Source organism: Patella vulgata, chromosome 1 (assembly GCF_932274485.2).
Source record: "Patella vulgata chromosome 1, xgPatVulg1.2, whole genome shotgun sequence".
Lineage (NCBI taxonomy): Eukaryota > Metazoa > Mollusca > Gastropoda > Patellidae > Patella > Patella vulgata.
Window position 1 is genome coordinate 85,870,449 of NC_065879.2, and position 16,098 is coordinate 85,886,546.

Sequence of the window (16,098 nt, forward strand, 5' to 3'; positions counted from 1 at the left end):
GTTTTCTAAAGATTTGTTGGGGGTTGGGTTGTTGCAGGGTTTAGATTCCACAATTGTACATGACAAGGAGTAGGGTCGCCTATCTAACCTTGTGGGTTTTCTCTGGGTCTTTCGGTTTCCTCCCACTACATCAAAATCTATTTCTCTCTCGCTCTCTGAATATTAGGCATATAGTCTACATACCAAAGAGAGAGAGAGAGAGAGAGAAATGGGGTTTAACATCCACTCGACACAAAATAGTTCATTTCGGGACTAACGTATGGTTTAATTTTATTTCAATAATTCACTTGCGCGTAGGGTTCTTTAGCAGTGGAAGGAAACCGGAGAAAACCCACGAGGTTGGACTGGCGACCCTACTCCTTGTCACGTACAACTGGGCTATCAAACCACGCGAGTTCACTCAATGACAGACCTTAATGTCAATTTTTAACATATAATGGCCGACTTGGAAATACAATGAAATGAAATGGGGTTTAACATCCTTCTGTTCTACTCCGAAGGGTAATGAAGATGGGCATACGCCATACAGTGTGCAGTGAAATTTTTACTCTTATATCGAATTCCAACTGCCAAGGGATCTTTTCAGTGCATGCCAATGTGTACACGGGTCGTAGGTTTTTTATCCCATCCAAAAAACTATGTTGTCCCTTGCCAGGCCCTCCGTCCTGCATCACTGACAAGGTAGAACCACGCTGGAAAATCCTGATGAACTTTCTCGGCCAAAGTAAGGATCGAACACGGGACCTCTAGGTTAGCGAGCCAACGTCTTGCTCGCTGAGCCACCATGGCTCCCAGCCGACTTGGGTTACCCATGTGTGAGTTAATGAGTTGTAAGAATAGGCTTGAACAGATAAAGACATGGTAAGTAATTATTAAATATTTATTTAGAAAATAACAGAGATATTTTTATACAGTTGTCTAAAATAAATCTGGGTTTACCCGTACAAGATTAATCCTTTAGCACTTGGTAGGCCTACATCATTCTCGGTTTCCCCAGGGGTCTCATTCCGTTCTACTCCACTATACCCTGGGTTCACGTATTTAAATTATCTGCCCTTGATTGTAGCTTGATTCTACGACCCAATCAAAAATCAGTTTACAAACCAGTCTTAGCCTTCTTTGTTGCAACAAGATAATAGTTACTTCCCTTCCTTTGTATTTAGCGATTTTTTTGATTGGTCGCTAAAAATAGCACAGTTATCCATAGCAGGTAATTTGAATACATGTCGCCCCCATGGTTGAATCCAGGGGTTAGGGGAGTGGAACAGAATGAGACCACTGGGAATACCGAGGATGTTGGTATATGTACTTGTATATATTGACTACTCCTTGAAAAAAAAAACTAGAGAAAAGTGATATATTAACACCAGTACATCCCGGAACAGATCAAAACAGTCCAGTCTGCTGTTCCTTAGACTGCCTCAAACCGTCTGGACAAGAAGTGGGGTAGCCTGTCCAACCTCGTGGGTTTTCTCCGGGTCCTCTGGTTTCCTCCCACTACTAAAGACCCCTATGTGCCAGTGATTTATGGAAATAAAATTGAACCATATGTTAGTCTCGAAATGACCTAGTTTGTGTCGAGTGGACCCCATTTATCTCTCTCACTCGAACCGTCTGTGATATGTGAATAGCTTTCCGTATTACTAGTTCGTATGGGCGTCACAGCTGTGGATGTGACCGGGTGTTTTGGGGCAGTCTAAGAAGCTCTAATTTGGGTGGGCTAAGTGCTGAAGGGTTTCAGTATTACTAGTTCGTATGGGCGTCACAGCTGTGGATGTGACCGGGTGTTTTGGGGCAGTCTAAGAAGCTCTAATTTGGGTGGGCTAAGTGCTGAAGGGTTTCAGTATTACTAAGGGCGTCACAGCTGTCAATGTGACAGGACGTTTTGGGGGCGGTCTAAGGAGCCCTAATTTTGGCGGACTAATTGCTAAAGGATTTCAGTATTACTAGTTCATAAGGACACCACAGCTGTGGATGTGACAGGGCATTTTGGGGCAGTCTAAGGAGCCCTAATTTGGGTGGGCTAAGTGCTGAAGGGTTTCAGTATTACTAGTTCATAAGGGTGTCACAGCTGTGGATGTGACAGAGCGTTTTGGGTGGGCTAAGTGCTGAAGGGTTTCAGTATTACTACTACTAGTTCATAAGGGCGCCACAGCTGTGGATGTGACAGGGCATTTTGGGGCAGTCTAAGAAGTCCTAATTTGGGCAGGCTAAGTGCTAAAGGGTTAGCGAAAAAAAACAATAAATATATTACATGTATAAACATAATATTCTGTACAATTAAGAAAGTAAGTAATTTATGAATAATTATAATAATAATCTCTATAAATATCATCATTTCGTGGTGTGGGTGGACCATATCGTGGTGATACTTGATACCTGAAAATATAAATAAAATTTATTTGCTTAAAGATACATTATGTAAGATTTATATAAAGAGCTGTCCGTTCTTGCTATAATAGTTCCAAAATAGGTAATGCAAAATGAATATATTTAAAATTTCATTCAAATTACTTTATTCTGAGTGAAGTTATCACTCTTTGAAGATCAGTGCAGATTGTTTATAATCGTAGGAACTGTACTTGACAACCAAGAAAAAGCCTTGATTGTCCATTTTGTTATTAAATTTTTTAAATTTGCGGGTGTTCAATCAGTGTTGGGATTTCAAAATTTTTTTACCAAAAATAAAGGGACATAACTCTTATTGTTATTTTAGCAGGCGGGCTCAGGCCACAATTAAAAATAATGTTAAAAAATATTCAAATTCGTACGAAATGAAAAATAGGTGCACCTCATTATTTTTCTTATTTATGTCCCGTACGATATTCAAATTTATGTCAGTAATATTCCTACAAAACTACGTGTTGCCGTAATACGACAGAATGAAAGCATGCCGACCCAAACTTTTTCAAAGTTACGCCTGTAATATTCCTCCAAAATTACCTTATTTTTCCGGTTATAAGTCGATACTCTTTTCGCAGAAATCTGGCATTCGTCTTATACGCCGTTTCGACTTCAATACGGATGGAGGTAAAAAATACCAACAAACTGAAATTTTTTCTTTTGCCAGTAACCGTCGCTCCTCGATACAGAGCGAGTGACTCGACTGATCGCACACGCTATCGCGTTAAACAATCAACTACTGCAACAGGCAGATTTAGCTCTTACATAATGCACCTTTAAAACTATGAAGTTTAAAATTTATATTCTTTATAAAAGTGAGAAACTATAGTTTATTTATAACTAGCAGGTGCAAATTCTCCTGGGGCCCAAATACGCCCTGGGGCCCCAAATTTGCCAGGTGCCCAAAATCACCCAGGGTCCAAATACGATGGCCTAAAACATTCACAAGGTCATGCTGGTTAATTTGATACCATATATGTGGGCGAGAATCACGGGGACAAAGTGTGATGGGCGAACACACACACATACATTCATACACACATCTTTGATTTTATTTATATATAGATTCGTTAATTTTTTTTAACATTATATAAAAAGGCCTCAATTTCTCATTTGTGAGAAATAGATTGCTGATACACAATTACACAAACAATGAAGGAAATGGGGTTTAATGTCAAACTTCTCTGCACTAACTGAGCTAATGAAATTTTGCCTGGACAGACATGTTTCCCCTTACACCTTGTCAATATCCAACTGTGCACGCAAAAAGTACAAGGAACTTTGGATTTTCCTCACATAACAATGCGGGGGTTTGGTGGCCGAGTGGTTAATGTGCGCGCTTTTGATCACATGTCTGTCATTGTCTGTCAAACCTGGTGGGTTCTTTCAAGGTCCTCCGGTTTCCTCCAACTGCTAAAAAAACCCTACACGCTAGCGAAATATTGCAATAAAATTGAACCATATGTTAGTCCCAAAATGGCCCAGTTTATGTCAGTGAACCTTAAACCCCCCCTCTCTCTCTCTCTCTCTCTCTCTCCCTCTCTCTCTCTCCACTATTTTTCACTATTTCTTGTCCACTATCTCACACTATCTCTTCCTGGTTTGTGTCGAGTGGACCTTAAACACTCCGCATGAGCCCTGAGAATTCCAACTGCCAAGGGATCTTTTACATGCTAATGTGTACACGCGACCTCGGTTTTTCATCCCATCCAAACAACTATACATTGTTCCTTGCCAGGCCCTCAGTCCTGTACGACTGACAAGAAGGAACAACCCCGAAAAATCCTGATGATTTTTCTCAGCCATCGGGTCTTACCCACTGAGCCACTGTGCATCCCCAATTCAACACAGGACACTGGATTCACAACATCATGCCACGCATCATCTTCAATAGAAGGTTTGATCTCACTTTAACTACGTACATCTTATCAAGCCTTTCACGTAATACCCTACATATTTCGGCACTAATTTCGAGCCTATCAGATTCCTCGATCGTCGCAAATACCAAGTCTCGTGCTTTCAAGCTAAAATGTCTACCTGTGATAATCGAGTTGCAAAGTTCAAGGTTCATTCAATGTAAAGGTCTCTGTAGAGGTCGCGATATCATAACCTCTGATTAGACGCTACTGCTCACGTGTCTGTATAAATTCGGGAATTGTGAAGTAAACAAGCAACGTCTTTGCTTTAGGATCATGGTCACGCATGAGCCCAGAGAACCCCCCCCCCCCCAACTTGATTTTGACCTCAATCAAATGACAGAAGGGAGATAATTAATTATATATATAATTTTACTCACAATTTCGGTTGATGTCGTTTCTCTTCTCGTCGTCGTCGTCGTTTTTTAGGTGGTGCACATTTAGTTTTGTAACAGTATACACCTATTCCAATAGCAAATAATGCCACGGCTATAATGGCTACTATAAGTAGTATAGTTGATATTGGAAGACTATCATCAGTACTACTTGCTGCATTCCTGGGCTGAAAAAACATGCAAAAATAATAATATATTATCATTATGATGATAGCATCATGCATAGTCAACTGTCAAATTTCCTTAACAGGAACCTGACAAACCCACTCCTGCAAAAATTCCTGGATCCGCCCCTGAGTTGATAATATCATTATTTATGTAGTAGGGTCTATATATAGTAATATCAGTATTTATAGTAATGTCTATAAATGGTGTAGTAATATTAGTATTTATAGTAATGTGTATTACCTGATTAGTATTTGGTGTAGTAACATCAGTATTTATAGTAGTCGTAGCAACAGCTGTGTTTACTATATTTATAGATAGTATTGTTTATATATGGTGTAGGACTATCAGTGTTTATAGATAGTATGTCTTGTATAGTATAATAATGTCTATATATGGTGTAGTAATATTAGTATTTATAGTAATGTGTATTACCTGATTAGTATTTGGGGTAGCAACATCAGTATTTATAGTAGTTGTAGCAACGGCTGTGTTTACTATATTTATAGATAGTATGTCTTGTATAGTTGCTGTACCATCACTAACTTTAATATCATACTGTAAACTGGAACCAGCAGAGGTTAGAGAATTTAAAAGTATTATATCACCAGCTGAAATAAATTAAAGCAAAAGGTTGATTCGGTGGTGTATTTAGGGTCATCAATTAGTTAGGGTGGGGTATGTGTGTGCCTAATTGTTTAATGGGGGTTATGCTATTGATAAGGCCGAAGCTACTGGTCACCATGGTAACAACAAAATATGCTTTATCCAGAAATTGACATATTTAGGGCTGTCAATTAGTGTGGGACTTTTAGCCCAATGCAAATAACACTGATTTAGTTCAAAATAGCGATCTATGGAGTACTGAATCTGGATAGCAAACCTACTTCTTACATTTATGTCCAACTAGTTGACAAAATTCAGTGCAGATCTTAGACTGAGGGTAAATGACCCGGGAAACATCAGTGTCTTCATCAGATGCAGCAGCACTAAAGATCACTGTTCCTAGAGAATTAATTCTAGATATTGAACCTACATCTACCTTTTCAATGGAGTATTAAATCTAAATCTTGAACCTACTTCTAACATTTATGTCCAAATAGTTAACTAAATTCAGTGCAGATCTTGGACTAAGGGTGAATGACAGGGTATCATCAGTGTCTTCATCAGATGCAGAAGCAGTAAAGATCACTGTTCCTAGAGAACTAATTCTAGATATTGAACCTACTTCTACCTTTTCAATGGAGTATTAAATCTAAATCTTGAACCTACTTCTAACATTTATGTCCAAATAGTTAACTAAATTCAGTGCAGATCTTGGACTAAGGGTAAATGACAGGGTATCATCAGTGTCTTCATCAGATGCAGAAGCAGTAAAGATCACTGTGCCAGGAGAACTTGTGTCGAGAACAGACACACTTAGTGGAAGATTGGTGAACTTTGGTGGCTGGTTCACATTCTGGATCTGAATATTGACAGTGACAGAAGAACTTAGAGATGATGAATCAACAGCCATCACGACAAGGTTCACATTGCTTGGGGATCGAGCTGGGTCTGCATCATAATCACTAGCGAAGCTAATGGCTCCTGTGGTTTGATCTATCCTGAACTTGTCAGAGTTGGGTCCAGATACCAGTCTAAAGTTGACTGTTCCTCCTTCAGGATCTGTTACTGATGATGAGAAACCTGGTGTTACTTGAGTTCCAGCCTGCAAATTGACAGATAGAAATTGTTCATAAACATACATTAGTTCCAATCCAAGCTATTGCATATGATACATAAATAGTTTCTGAATCTTGGATAATGAATACAAGTGAATCAATAATTCAAAACTAATTTTGTTTTTCTAATGCGGTACATTAATTTATTTAGATCGAAATGAAAAAGGTTTAGCACCTTTAAAGTCAAAGCCAATCTTTCATTTTTTCCCAAATCAAATAAGTTGTTTTTTTGTAACATAAGAAAAGTAATTAAACAGTATTTTTGTTTTAAAAAAAAAGATTTTAATAATTTTGGATTTCTAATATGTGGGGGTGGATGGCCGAATGGTTAGTGCGGTCTGTCATTGAGTCAGTTGGTGTGGTTTCGATTCCCCAGTTGTACGTGACAAGGAGTAGGATCGCCTGTCAAACCTCGCAGGTTTTCTCTGGGTCCTTCGATTTCCTCCCACCGCTAAAGACCCCTATGCGCAAGTGATGAACTACTGAAATGAAATTGAACCATATGTTAGTCCCGAAATGACCTAGTTTGTGTCAAGTGGACGTTAAACCCCTTTCTCTTCCTCTCTGTTACCCTACCTTTCCCTCTGAAACACTATATACTCTTAAAGCAGGTGTGAATTGGGGAGGTTCATTGACATTAGACAAGGTGATAGCCAGTGTCCTGGTGACGGAATCACCACTTCCATCTTTAACGGTAACTTCTATATTCAGACTGTTTTGCATAGTTTCAAAATCCAGCATTTGTCCATTGGTAGATCTGGTCGTTATCACCCCACCTGAAGATAGATTAATTAAACAAGTTAATTAAAAGACATTGTATTGTAGTAAATAAATACTGCAATGACCTAGTTTCTGTTGGGTGGCCATTAAGGTCTCTCCCCTCTCATGGGGCAGATGGCTGGATGGTGGTTGGGTGGCTGAATGGTGTAATACGCTTTAATCATAAGGTCTGTCACTGAGTCAAGTTGCATAGTTTCTATCCCCCACTGTCCAACCTCAAGGGTTTTCTCCCACAGCTAAAGACCCCTATGTGGAAGCGAATTATTGAAATAGAATTAAACCATATGTTAGCTCCAAAATGCCCTAGTTTGTTTCAAGTGGACATTTCTCCCTCTCACACAAACTTACGCATTTTAAATCATTTCCATCCCGATTTCTTAATGATAAAAACCATACTCACTGGTAGGATCTATTTGGAACAGACTGAGGACTGTTGATGTGGATCTGTCTAAACTGAACGTGAGCGTGTCTCCTGGATCATCATCCCTAGCACTAGCTGTAAAAACACTTGTTCCAGAAGCAGCATCTTCGGAAATCAGAACATTCTTTGGCAAATTGGTCAGAATTGGTGGATTATTCACATGGACTATGTTGATATTAAACGTGGCCGTTCCGGATAGAAAGAAGGGATCAGTAGCAGAGATACTTAAGGACACCGAACTCGGAAACTGACTGTCGTCGACATCGTAATCCACAGCATATACCAAAGAACCTGTATTTCTATCAATTGTAAATTTATTGGAATGTTTACTGGGATTTATGCTAAAGGTGATGGATTCTGTTGGACTTTCTGGATCCGTGACGTAGACACGTAATGATGGTATAATTGTAGATTGAGCCTAGAATTTAAATGAAAACAATATTAAACCTTTAGTGGCATTTAGTGATGAGAGGATACTTATTTTGGGAAGCATGTTGCCATTCTTGACATTATGTGATTAGGAGGACTTTCAACTCCATTTCATTTCATGTTGTTCATCTTGGATTAGGAGGACTTTCAACTTCAATTCATTTCAGGTCGTTGATCTCGGATTAGGAGGACTTTCAACTCCATTTCATTTCATGTCGTTTGTCTCGGATTAGGAGGACTTTCAATCCCAATTTCATTTCATCTTGTTTATCTATGAATCGCCTTTACCCAATTTTTAACTCCCCCAAAATACAAATTTTACTGTATTTATTTTATTTTAAGAATTATTTTTACACATATAACTATAAATGTATCTGTATTTCTTATGGGTTTTTTTTGGGGGGGGGGGGGATATGGCCGAATAGTTAGCGCATGTACGTCGTATCATAAGGTCTGTCATTGAGTCAACTGGCATGGTTTCGATTCCCCGGTTGTACATGACAAAGAGTAGGGTCGCCTGCCCAACCTTGTGAGTTTTCTCCGGATCCTCAGGTTTCCTACCACTGCTAAAGACCCCTACGCGCAAGCGAATAATGGAAAAAAAATTGAACCACATGTCAGTCCCAAAATGACGTAGTTTGTGTCTAGTGGACATTAAATGCATTTGTAGGGCCGCTGCCCGGGCAAAATTTCACTCATAGCACACTGTATGGCGCATGCCCGTCTTCATTAACCCAGTAAGAGCAGAAAAGAAGACCATTAAACATTGACTGACCTTTCCTTCAGGAACTGTAACGGTTTCTGAAGCCTGACTAAATGTTGGAGGTTCATTAACATCAACAATGTTGATCGTTAAACTGGATGTGCTTGTTGACGTGGAATCGGCAGCCGTAAAGTATATTCGTAGTTGTTTATATGATGCTTCATAATCTAATACTGATGTAGTTCTTATCTCACCATCTAAAAAAATACACAATTCATATTTTTAATTTTGTTTTTTAATGTGGTAATTCTTTCTGTGAAATCTTTTATTAAAGTAGCGTTAGGTAAGATTTGAGAGAGAGAGAGAAATGGGGTTTAACGTCCACTCAACACAAACTAGGTCATTTCGGGACAAACATATGGTTTTAATTTTATTTCAATAATTCGCTTGTGCTTAGGGGTCTTTAGCAGTGGGAGGAAACCGGAGGACCCGGAGAAAACCCACAAGGATGGACAGGCGACCCTACTCCTTGTCACGTACAACTGGGGATTCGAAACCACGCCAGTTGACTCAATGACAAGACTTTATGATACAGCGCGCGCACGCTAACCATTCAGCCATCCACTCCCCCATGTAAGATTTGAGCTGACAGTTCTAGCTATAATACTGTAGTTAAAAAATACATAATTCACATTTTTAATTTTGTTTTTTAATGCAGTAATCCTTTCTGTGAAATCTTTTATTAAAATGGTATTAGGTAAGAATAGATAAAGAGCTGACAGTTGTAGCTATGATAGTTAAAAAATACATAATCCACATTTTTAATGCAGTAATTCTTGAAATCTTTTATTAAAGCAGCATTAGGTAAGATTAAAGAGCTGAAAGTTTTAGCTATAATAGTTACAAAATAGATAATGCAAAGAGAATATGTTGAAACTTTCAGTTAAATTACTTCACTCTGAGCCTAGATATTAGCGATATAATTTTAGTCTAGCCTCAATTGTCATTATTACCATTGTTACGATAATAAACAAAGACTTAATTATCCATTCTTATGGTAACCGCTTGACCACAAAACCTATGCCATCGAGAGTTGATTATGGTCTTGGTAAGTTAATTAATGTCTTATTAATAATTTCTATAACATTTCAGACCTAAAGAAAGAACTGAAATAAGCAGATTTAGCTCTTGCATAATGTATGCAAGTGACTTGGCCTTAAGTAATGGTAATTTTCTGTTGGTCGAGGGGGGTTGGATGGCTGAATGGTTAGCACATGCGTGCTGTATCATAAGGTCTGTCATTGAGTCAACTGGTGTGGTTTCCATTCCCTGCTTGTACGTGACAAGGAGTAGTGTTGCCTGTCCTACCTCGTGGACCTTCTCCGGGTCCTCCGGTTTCCTCTCACTGCTACAGACCCAAACGCGCAAGTGAATTATTGAAATAAAATTGAACCATATGTTAGTCCTAAAATGACCTTGTTTGTGTCGAGTGGACGTTAAACCCTTTTTCCGTCTCTTTCTCTATTGGTCGATATGATCACCAGCTTACTGAGCTAGACCACCAGGTCTGGAAAGAAAAAGTTAAAAAGAGTCAAAATAAACTCACTTGTGGCATCAATACCAAATAAAATTCCAGTATTTTCAGGCCAAGTATATATTTCTGCATACTGGATCGTCTCCCCATCATTGTCAATAGCATTAATGGTGTAGACGAGAGTATTCAAGGTTACGTTCTCTCTTACGTAAAGAACTGGTGGCGGTTTCGTGATTTGTGGGGGCTGGTTCACATCAGAAACTGTAATATCTAAAGTGGTACTGGTCGTCAGTGACGAGTGATCTGTAGCAACAACAACCAGTGATACTGAAGCAGGTAAACCTGGTGTTCCTCCAAGGTAGTAATTGACAGCGTATGACACGACCCCAGTTGTCATATCTATCTGGAAGTTGTCCGAGCCGGTTCCTATCGTTATGGAGTAATTCAAAGGTTGTTTTTCTGGATCGTTGACGTACTGAGCCGATTCAAAAACAGTAGTACCCATCTGAAAAAAAAGAACATTAGAAATTGTTTGGGCTGATTAGATGGTTTTCGCTTTAGCCCAACGATTGTTTGATCCTTGTTTGACAAGGGGAAACCATGCAGGAAAATTCTAATGAACTTTCTCGCCTAACACCGGGAGCAAACCCGCGACCTCCAGGCTATTGTGCTAGCGCCTTCCTCGCTTAGCTACAGTGGAGCCACAGTGGAGCCACTGTCCGAGCAAAATTTCCTTCATAGCACACTGTATGGGCCCAGTCAGAGCAGAACAGTAGGATGTTAAACCCCATTTCATTTCATCTTTAAGTGTTTTCAGTCATTGCACTTATTTTATCTCACATTTTCATTTTGATAATAAATTTTAACTTACGTTGCCTTCTTCCAGTGTTAAGGTAAATGTGTTCTGAGCGAATGTTGGTGGTTCATTGACATCTTCAATTATAATAGTTAGAGTTGCGGTACTTGTTGTCATGGCGTCTTCCACGGTAAATGTTAATTCAAATTGTTTATTTGGTGATTCATAGTCTAACGCAGTTTTCGTTGTTACCATGTTATCTGTAAAAAAAAAAAACATTACAGAAATGGGGTTTTAAAGTAGCTAAGTCTGTAACTCAATATCATCCAAAGTCTTACACGTTGAAAACACAAATTATTTGTCAATTCAAATCAACATTGATGTTGTGATCTTACTGGGAAAAGGTAGGCTTTTGATATCCAATATTTAAGACAAAAAAAACATTTTATCATTGGTACACGAATCGTGTACCATAGTGCATTTCAGCGTCATTGGTAACAAGTGATCAGAAAGAACGAGGCTAGACATATTCCACAACTCATGTCTTATCTGTAGAGCATGCACAATAGACTGGAATAACCAGACGCTTGAAATTGCCATTCAGTTGAGATTCATGCCGTATTTCGATGGACATAACTGATTTGAAATTAGAGTCAAAACGGAAACAATTGAATGTAAATCAGTTTATATACAATCAGATTACATTATTATATGCGTTGCGACCCATTTGGGTCAATTTCTAGGTCCCGAATATTAGCGAGTTAGCTCCTTTAATGTCTCGTCAAGACAATCAAAATTGTGCGGGGTGGGGTGGTGGGTAGGTCTAAATATTAAGGCTAGCGCTAACCCTCTAACATAGCCTACTAATCTTGTCAACAAACACATGCTATAACCAATTTACATCTCGCAACCTTGACAAAACCTGCAGTTGACCTTAATAATTAGACCTAACCATGGAGGTGGGTGGTCGAATGCACACTAATCAGCAGTGAATATTCGTTGGGCCACTACAATCACTGACAGGGATGACATCGGTGCGACTTAATTCGCTCGCAATATTAACTTTTTTCCTCATGCAAATGAAATTCTAGAACATTTTTTTGAAGTACTAGAAAAAGAAATAAATAAAGTATACCTGGATAAAAATATTTCCTATTTAGTGTAAATGAGTACCGGTATATAAAATAGAGAGAGAGAGAAATGGGGTTTAACGTCCACTTGACACAAACTAGGTCATTTCGGGACTAACATATGTTTTAATTTTATTTACATAATTTGCTTGCGCGTAGGGGTCTTTAGCAGTGGGAGGAAACCGGAGGACCCGGAGAAAACCCACGGTGTTGGACAGGCGACCCAACTACTTGTCACGTACAACCGGGGATTCGAAACCACGCCAGTTGACTCAATGACAGGCCGTATGATATAGCACTCACGTGCTAACTATTCGGCCATCCAACCCCCCGATATATAAAATAAGTAAAAGGCACCATTTGGCTCAAACCAGTTCACATTATGTGAACACTTCACAAGCTATTGACATCATGTTATGTGACATCACATAAAGAAATGCATATGAACTTTATAAAGGTCAATCAGTCATCTTGCACAGAGTTATAAGAAGACGTCCCTCTTAAAGCGAGAAATTCAAATTTTCTAAGAAAGTCAAAACATAATTATTTCTATGTCTTTTGCTCAATAGGTTATCAACTCACTATTATACGATCATGGGCATTATTTCCCACCCTTAAAAATCTATGACACAGGAAATAACAAAACAATTACCTCCCCTGTTTTGCTATTGACAACATGGGGCAGCCATTTTCCAACGTTGGAATTTGAAGTTAAAAATGATATTTTTGCCAATTTCTCAGCTGGCAATAGTGAATTATAGGATTAATAGGATTATTCTTTAACAAGGTAGGACTGTTTATGGATACCATCTATTTTAAGGCTTGAAAATTTGAAATTCTCGCTTTAATACTTTGATGAAACAGATCGGGTCAATTGGTCTAACAAATGTACATTAGATTATTAATCAATGACAGACCGTGGCTAGGTGGTTAAGACGCTGGCTCGCTAACCTGGAGGTCGGATGTTCGATCCCTGCATTAGCCGAGAAAGTTCATCCAGATTTTCCGACATGGTTTCCCCCTTGTCAGTGGTGCAGAACAGAGGGCCTGACAAGGACAGCTGTCTAGTCCTTCGGATGAGACGAAAAACCGAGGTCCCGTGTATACAATGGAATGCACGTAAAAAATCCCTTGGCAGTTGGAATTCGATATAAGAGTAGGCGATAGTGCCACTGCCCGGGCAAAATTTCCCTCATAGCACACTGTATGGCGTATGCCCGTCTTCATTAGCCCAGTATAGGAGCAGAACAGTAGGACGTTAAACCCCATTTCATTTCATTTCCTTCTGATTTCATGCACATGTTAAAACATTGGATCACCCCCCCCCCCCTACTCCCCATATTAATATTGTGTAATAATAATAATAATAAATCTGATTAAAACACAGATCTTATTTCGTTTCTATAGTTCAAAATTTCGTTTTACTTGTCTTTATTATACACAACAGGGGTTCTAGTTGATGTGAGGAATTAGCCAATGAAACGGTCTGTTACAGTGAATTCTTGGTCTTTTTATGCACGTAACTGTGGGTAAACCACTAGAAACGACAATGCTAATTGATTAATCAATGACTGACATCATAGGATCAAAAGCCGCTTGTTTGACCCCTGACGTGAACTCCCACTATAACTGGTCAGATCTTTATGTAGTGTAGTCCATCGAAAGTATAAAAACCGAAAGGAAATAAAGATTTGTATTTTAATCTGATTGAATAAAAATATACATCAATCTTAGTAGAGATATCCAAACGCTGACTTACTTGTACCGTCAAATTCAAAAAAAGTATTTGTAGGCAATGAATTTAGTAATTTTATAGTGGTGGGGTTTGAATCAGGATCGCTGGCTTGGACCGTGATTATAGGGGTTGCTATGGCAACATTTTCTGGTAAAGAAGCATTGTCTGGTAAATTGGTAAATTCTGGCGGCTGATTGAGATTGTCGATTGCTATGTTTAAAGTGGCACTGGCTGACATGGACGATGGATCTGTAGCAGTAACAGTCAGTGATAGTGAGTTAGGAAAGGCTGGCGCTCCAAGGAAATAGTCCACAGCGTACGATATGACACCATTCAATGGATCTATCGTAAACTTGTCAGCATGTGTTCCTGTTATGGTGAAGGTCAAGGCCTGCTGTTCAGGGTCACTAACATTGTACGCCGTTAGAGGTGATATTACTACGGTACCCATCTGTAATTAGAAAAAAAAATATTTTAATAGTATGGATATATTCATAATAATGATAATAATAACTTTTTTTTCATAAAGCCCAGGGGTTGGGTAGTTTAGTGGTTTGTCATTGAGTCAAGTGGCGTGGTTCGATTCCGGCTCATAGGTGACAAGGAGTAAAGTCGCCTTTTCAACCCCATGGGTTTTCTCCGGGTCCTCCTGTTCCCTCCGACTGCTACAGACCCCTCCGTGCAAGAAAATTATTGTATTAAAATTTGAACCATATGTTAGTCCCAAAATGAGCTACTTTGTTTACCTTTGCTTCAGGGATATTTAATGTATAAGTAGTTTGTTGGAACATCGGAGGTTCTTCAACATTTTGTATATTTATTGTCAATGTCTGATTATCAGTACTTTTACCATCGGAAACTTGCATCTCAAGAATATAGGAAGTTTTTGTTTCATAATCCAGTATAACACCATTAGATACTATCAGATCAGAACCTGAAATATAATAGTAGTATTTAGAGGTTAACCCTTTAGATACAATCAGATCAGAACCTGAAATATAAAAACAAGTAGTAGTATTTAGGGGGTTAACACATTAGCACTTACAGAGCCTCAAAGGACCTTAAAGTAGCTAAGTCTCTAACTCAATATCATCTAAAACCTTCGACAATGAAAACACGAATTATTTGTCAATTTTAATCAACATTGGTGTTGTGATCTTACCGGGGAAAAGATGGGCTTCCGATATTCAATAATTATGACAAAAAAAACATTTTACGATTGGTACACGAATCGTGTACCATGGTGCCTTTCAGCGCAATTTGTAACAAGCGACTCGGAAGAACGAGGTTTGACATATTCCACAAGTCATGTCAAACGGTGACCCCATATTCTTATCTGGAGAGCATGTGCAATAAATACTATCAGTGTAGACTGAAATAACCAGGCGCTAGAGATTGCCATTCGATTGAGACTTCTGGCGTATTTCGCTGAACATAACTGCTTTGAAATTAGAGTAAAAACGGAAACGATTGAATGTAAATCAGTTTATTTACATTCATATTACATTATTATATACGTTGCGACCCATTTGTGTCAATTTCTAGGTCCCAAATATTAGCGATTTAGCTCCTTTAACTATGGCTCCTTAGACCGCTTGGTCGTGTGCACAGCCTGTTGTACCCATTAGAATTAGTAAATGGTCCTATAATAGGAAAGTTATTCACATATCTCCGATGTTTTGAGGCAGTCTAAGGAACAGCTGTTTCGGTTTGACCAGTAGCCTATTAAACATACACTATGTAAGAGCTAAATCTGCCTATTGCAGGTTTTTCTTTGGGCCTGAAATATAAACTATCAATTAGACATTATTTAACTTACTAAGACCATAATCAACTCTCGATGGCATCACTAGCCTGCAATATTTACTGGATTATGATTCCATTTGCTGCCTGACTTCCATTCATAATTTAATCATGAAATGGATAATCGAGACTATGTTTTTTTTATCGTACAGACTTTAGTAATGATG

At 38.7% G+C, this 16,098-nt stretch overlaps 1 protein-coding gene across 2 annotated transcripts in view; it reads right to left on the minus strand.

The window, feature by feature from the left end:
* Positions 1-866: 866 nt before the first annotated feature.
* The window catches only part of LOC126814752 (cadherin-23), a 46,216-nt gene continuing 30,984 nt past the window's right edge, over positions 867-16,098 (minus strand). For both annotated transcript variants that reach the window (XM_050540125.1, XM_050540129.2), the window contains 11 exons: positions 14,875-15,062; positions 14,153-14,579; positions 11,339-11,523; positions 10,540-10,972; positions 9,006-9,190; positions 7,781-8,219; positions 7,177-7,376; positions 6,152-6,587; positions 5,315-5,490; positions 4,700-4,881; positions 867-2,379 (listed from right to left, as the gene is read on the minus strand). In XM_050540125.1, coding sequence (XP_050396082.1) covers positions 2,298-2,379; positions 4,700-4,881; positions 5,315-5,490; positions 6,152-6,587; positions 7,177-7,376; positions 7,781-8,219; positions 9,006-9,190; positions 10,540-10,972; positions 11,339-11,523; positions 14,153-14,579; positions 14,875-15,062 — 2,933 coding nt within the window. In that variant the 3' untranslated portion in view covers positions 867-2,297. The remainder of the gene's footprint in view (positions 2,380-4,699; positions 4,882-5,314; positions 5,491-6,151; positions 6,588-7,176; positions 7,377-7,780; positions 8,220-9,005; positions 9,191-10,539; positions 10,973-11,338; positions 11,524-14,152; positions 14,580-14,874; positions 15,063-16,098) is intronic.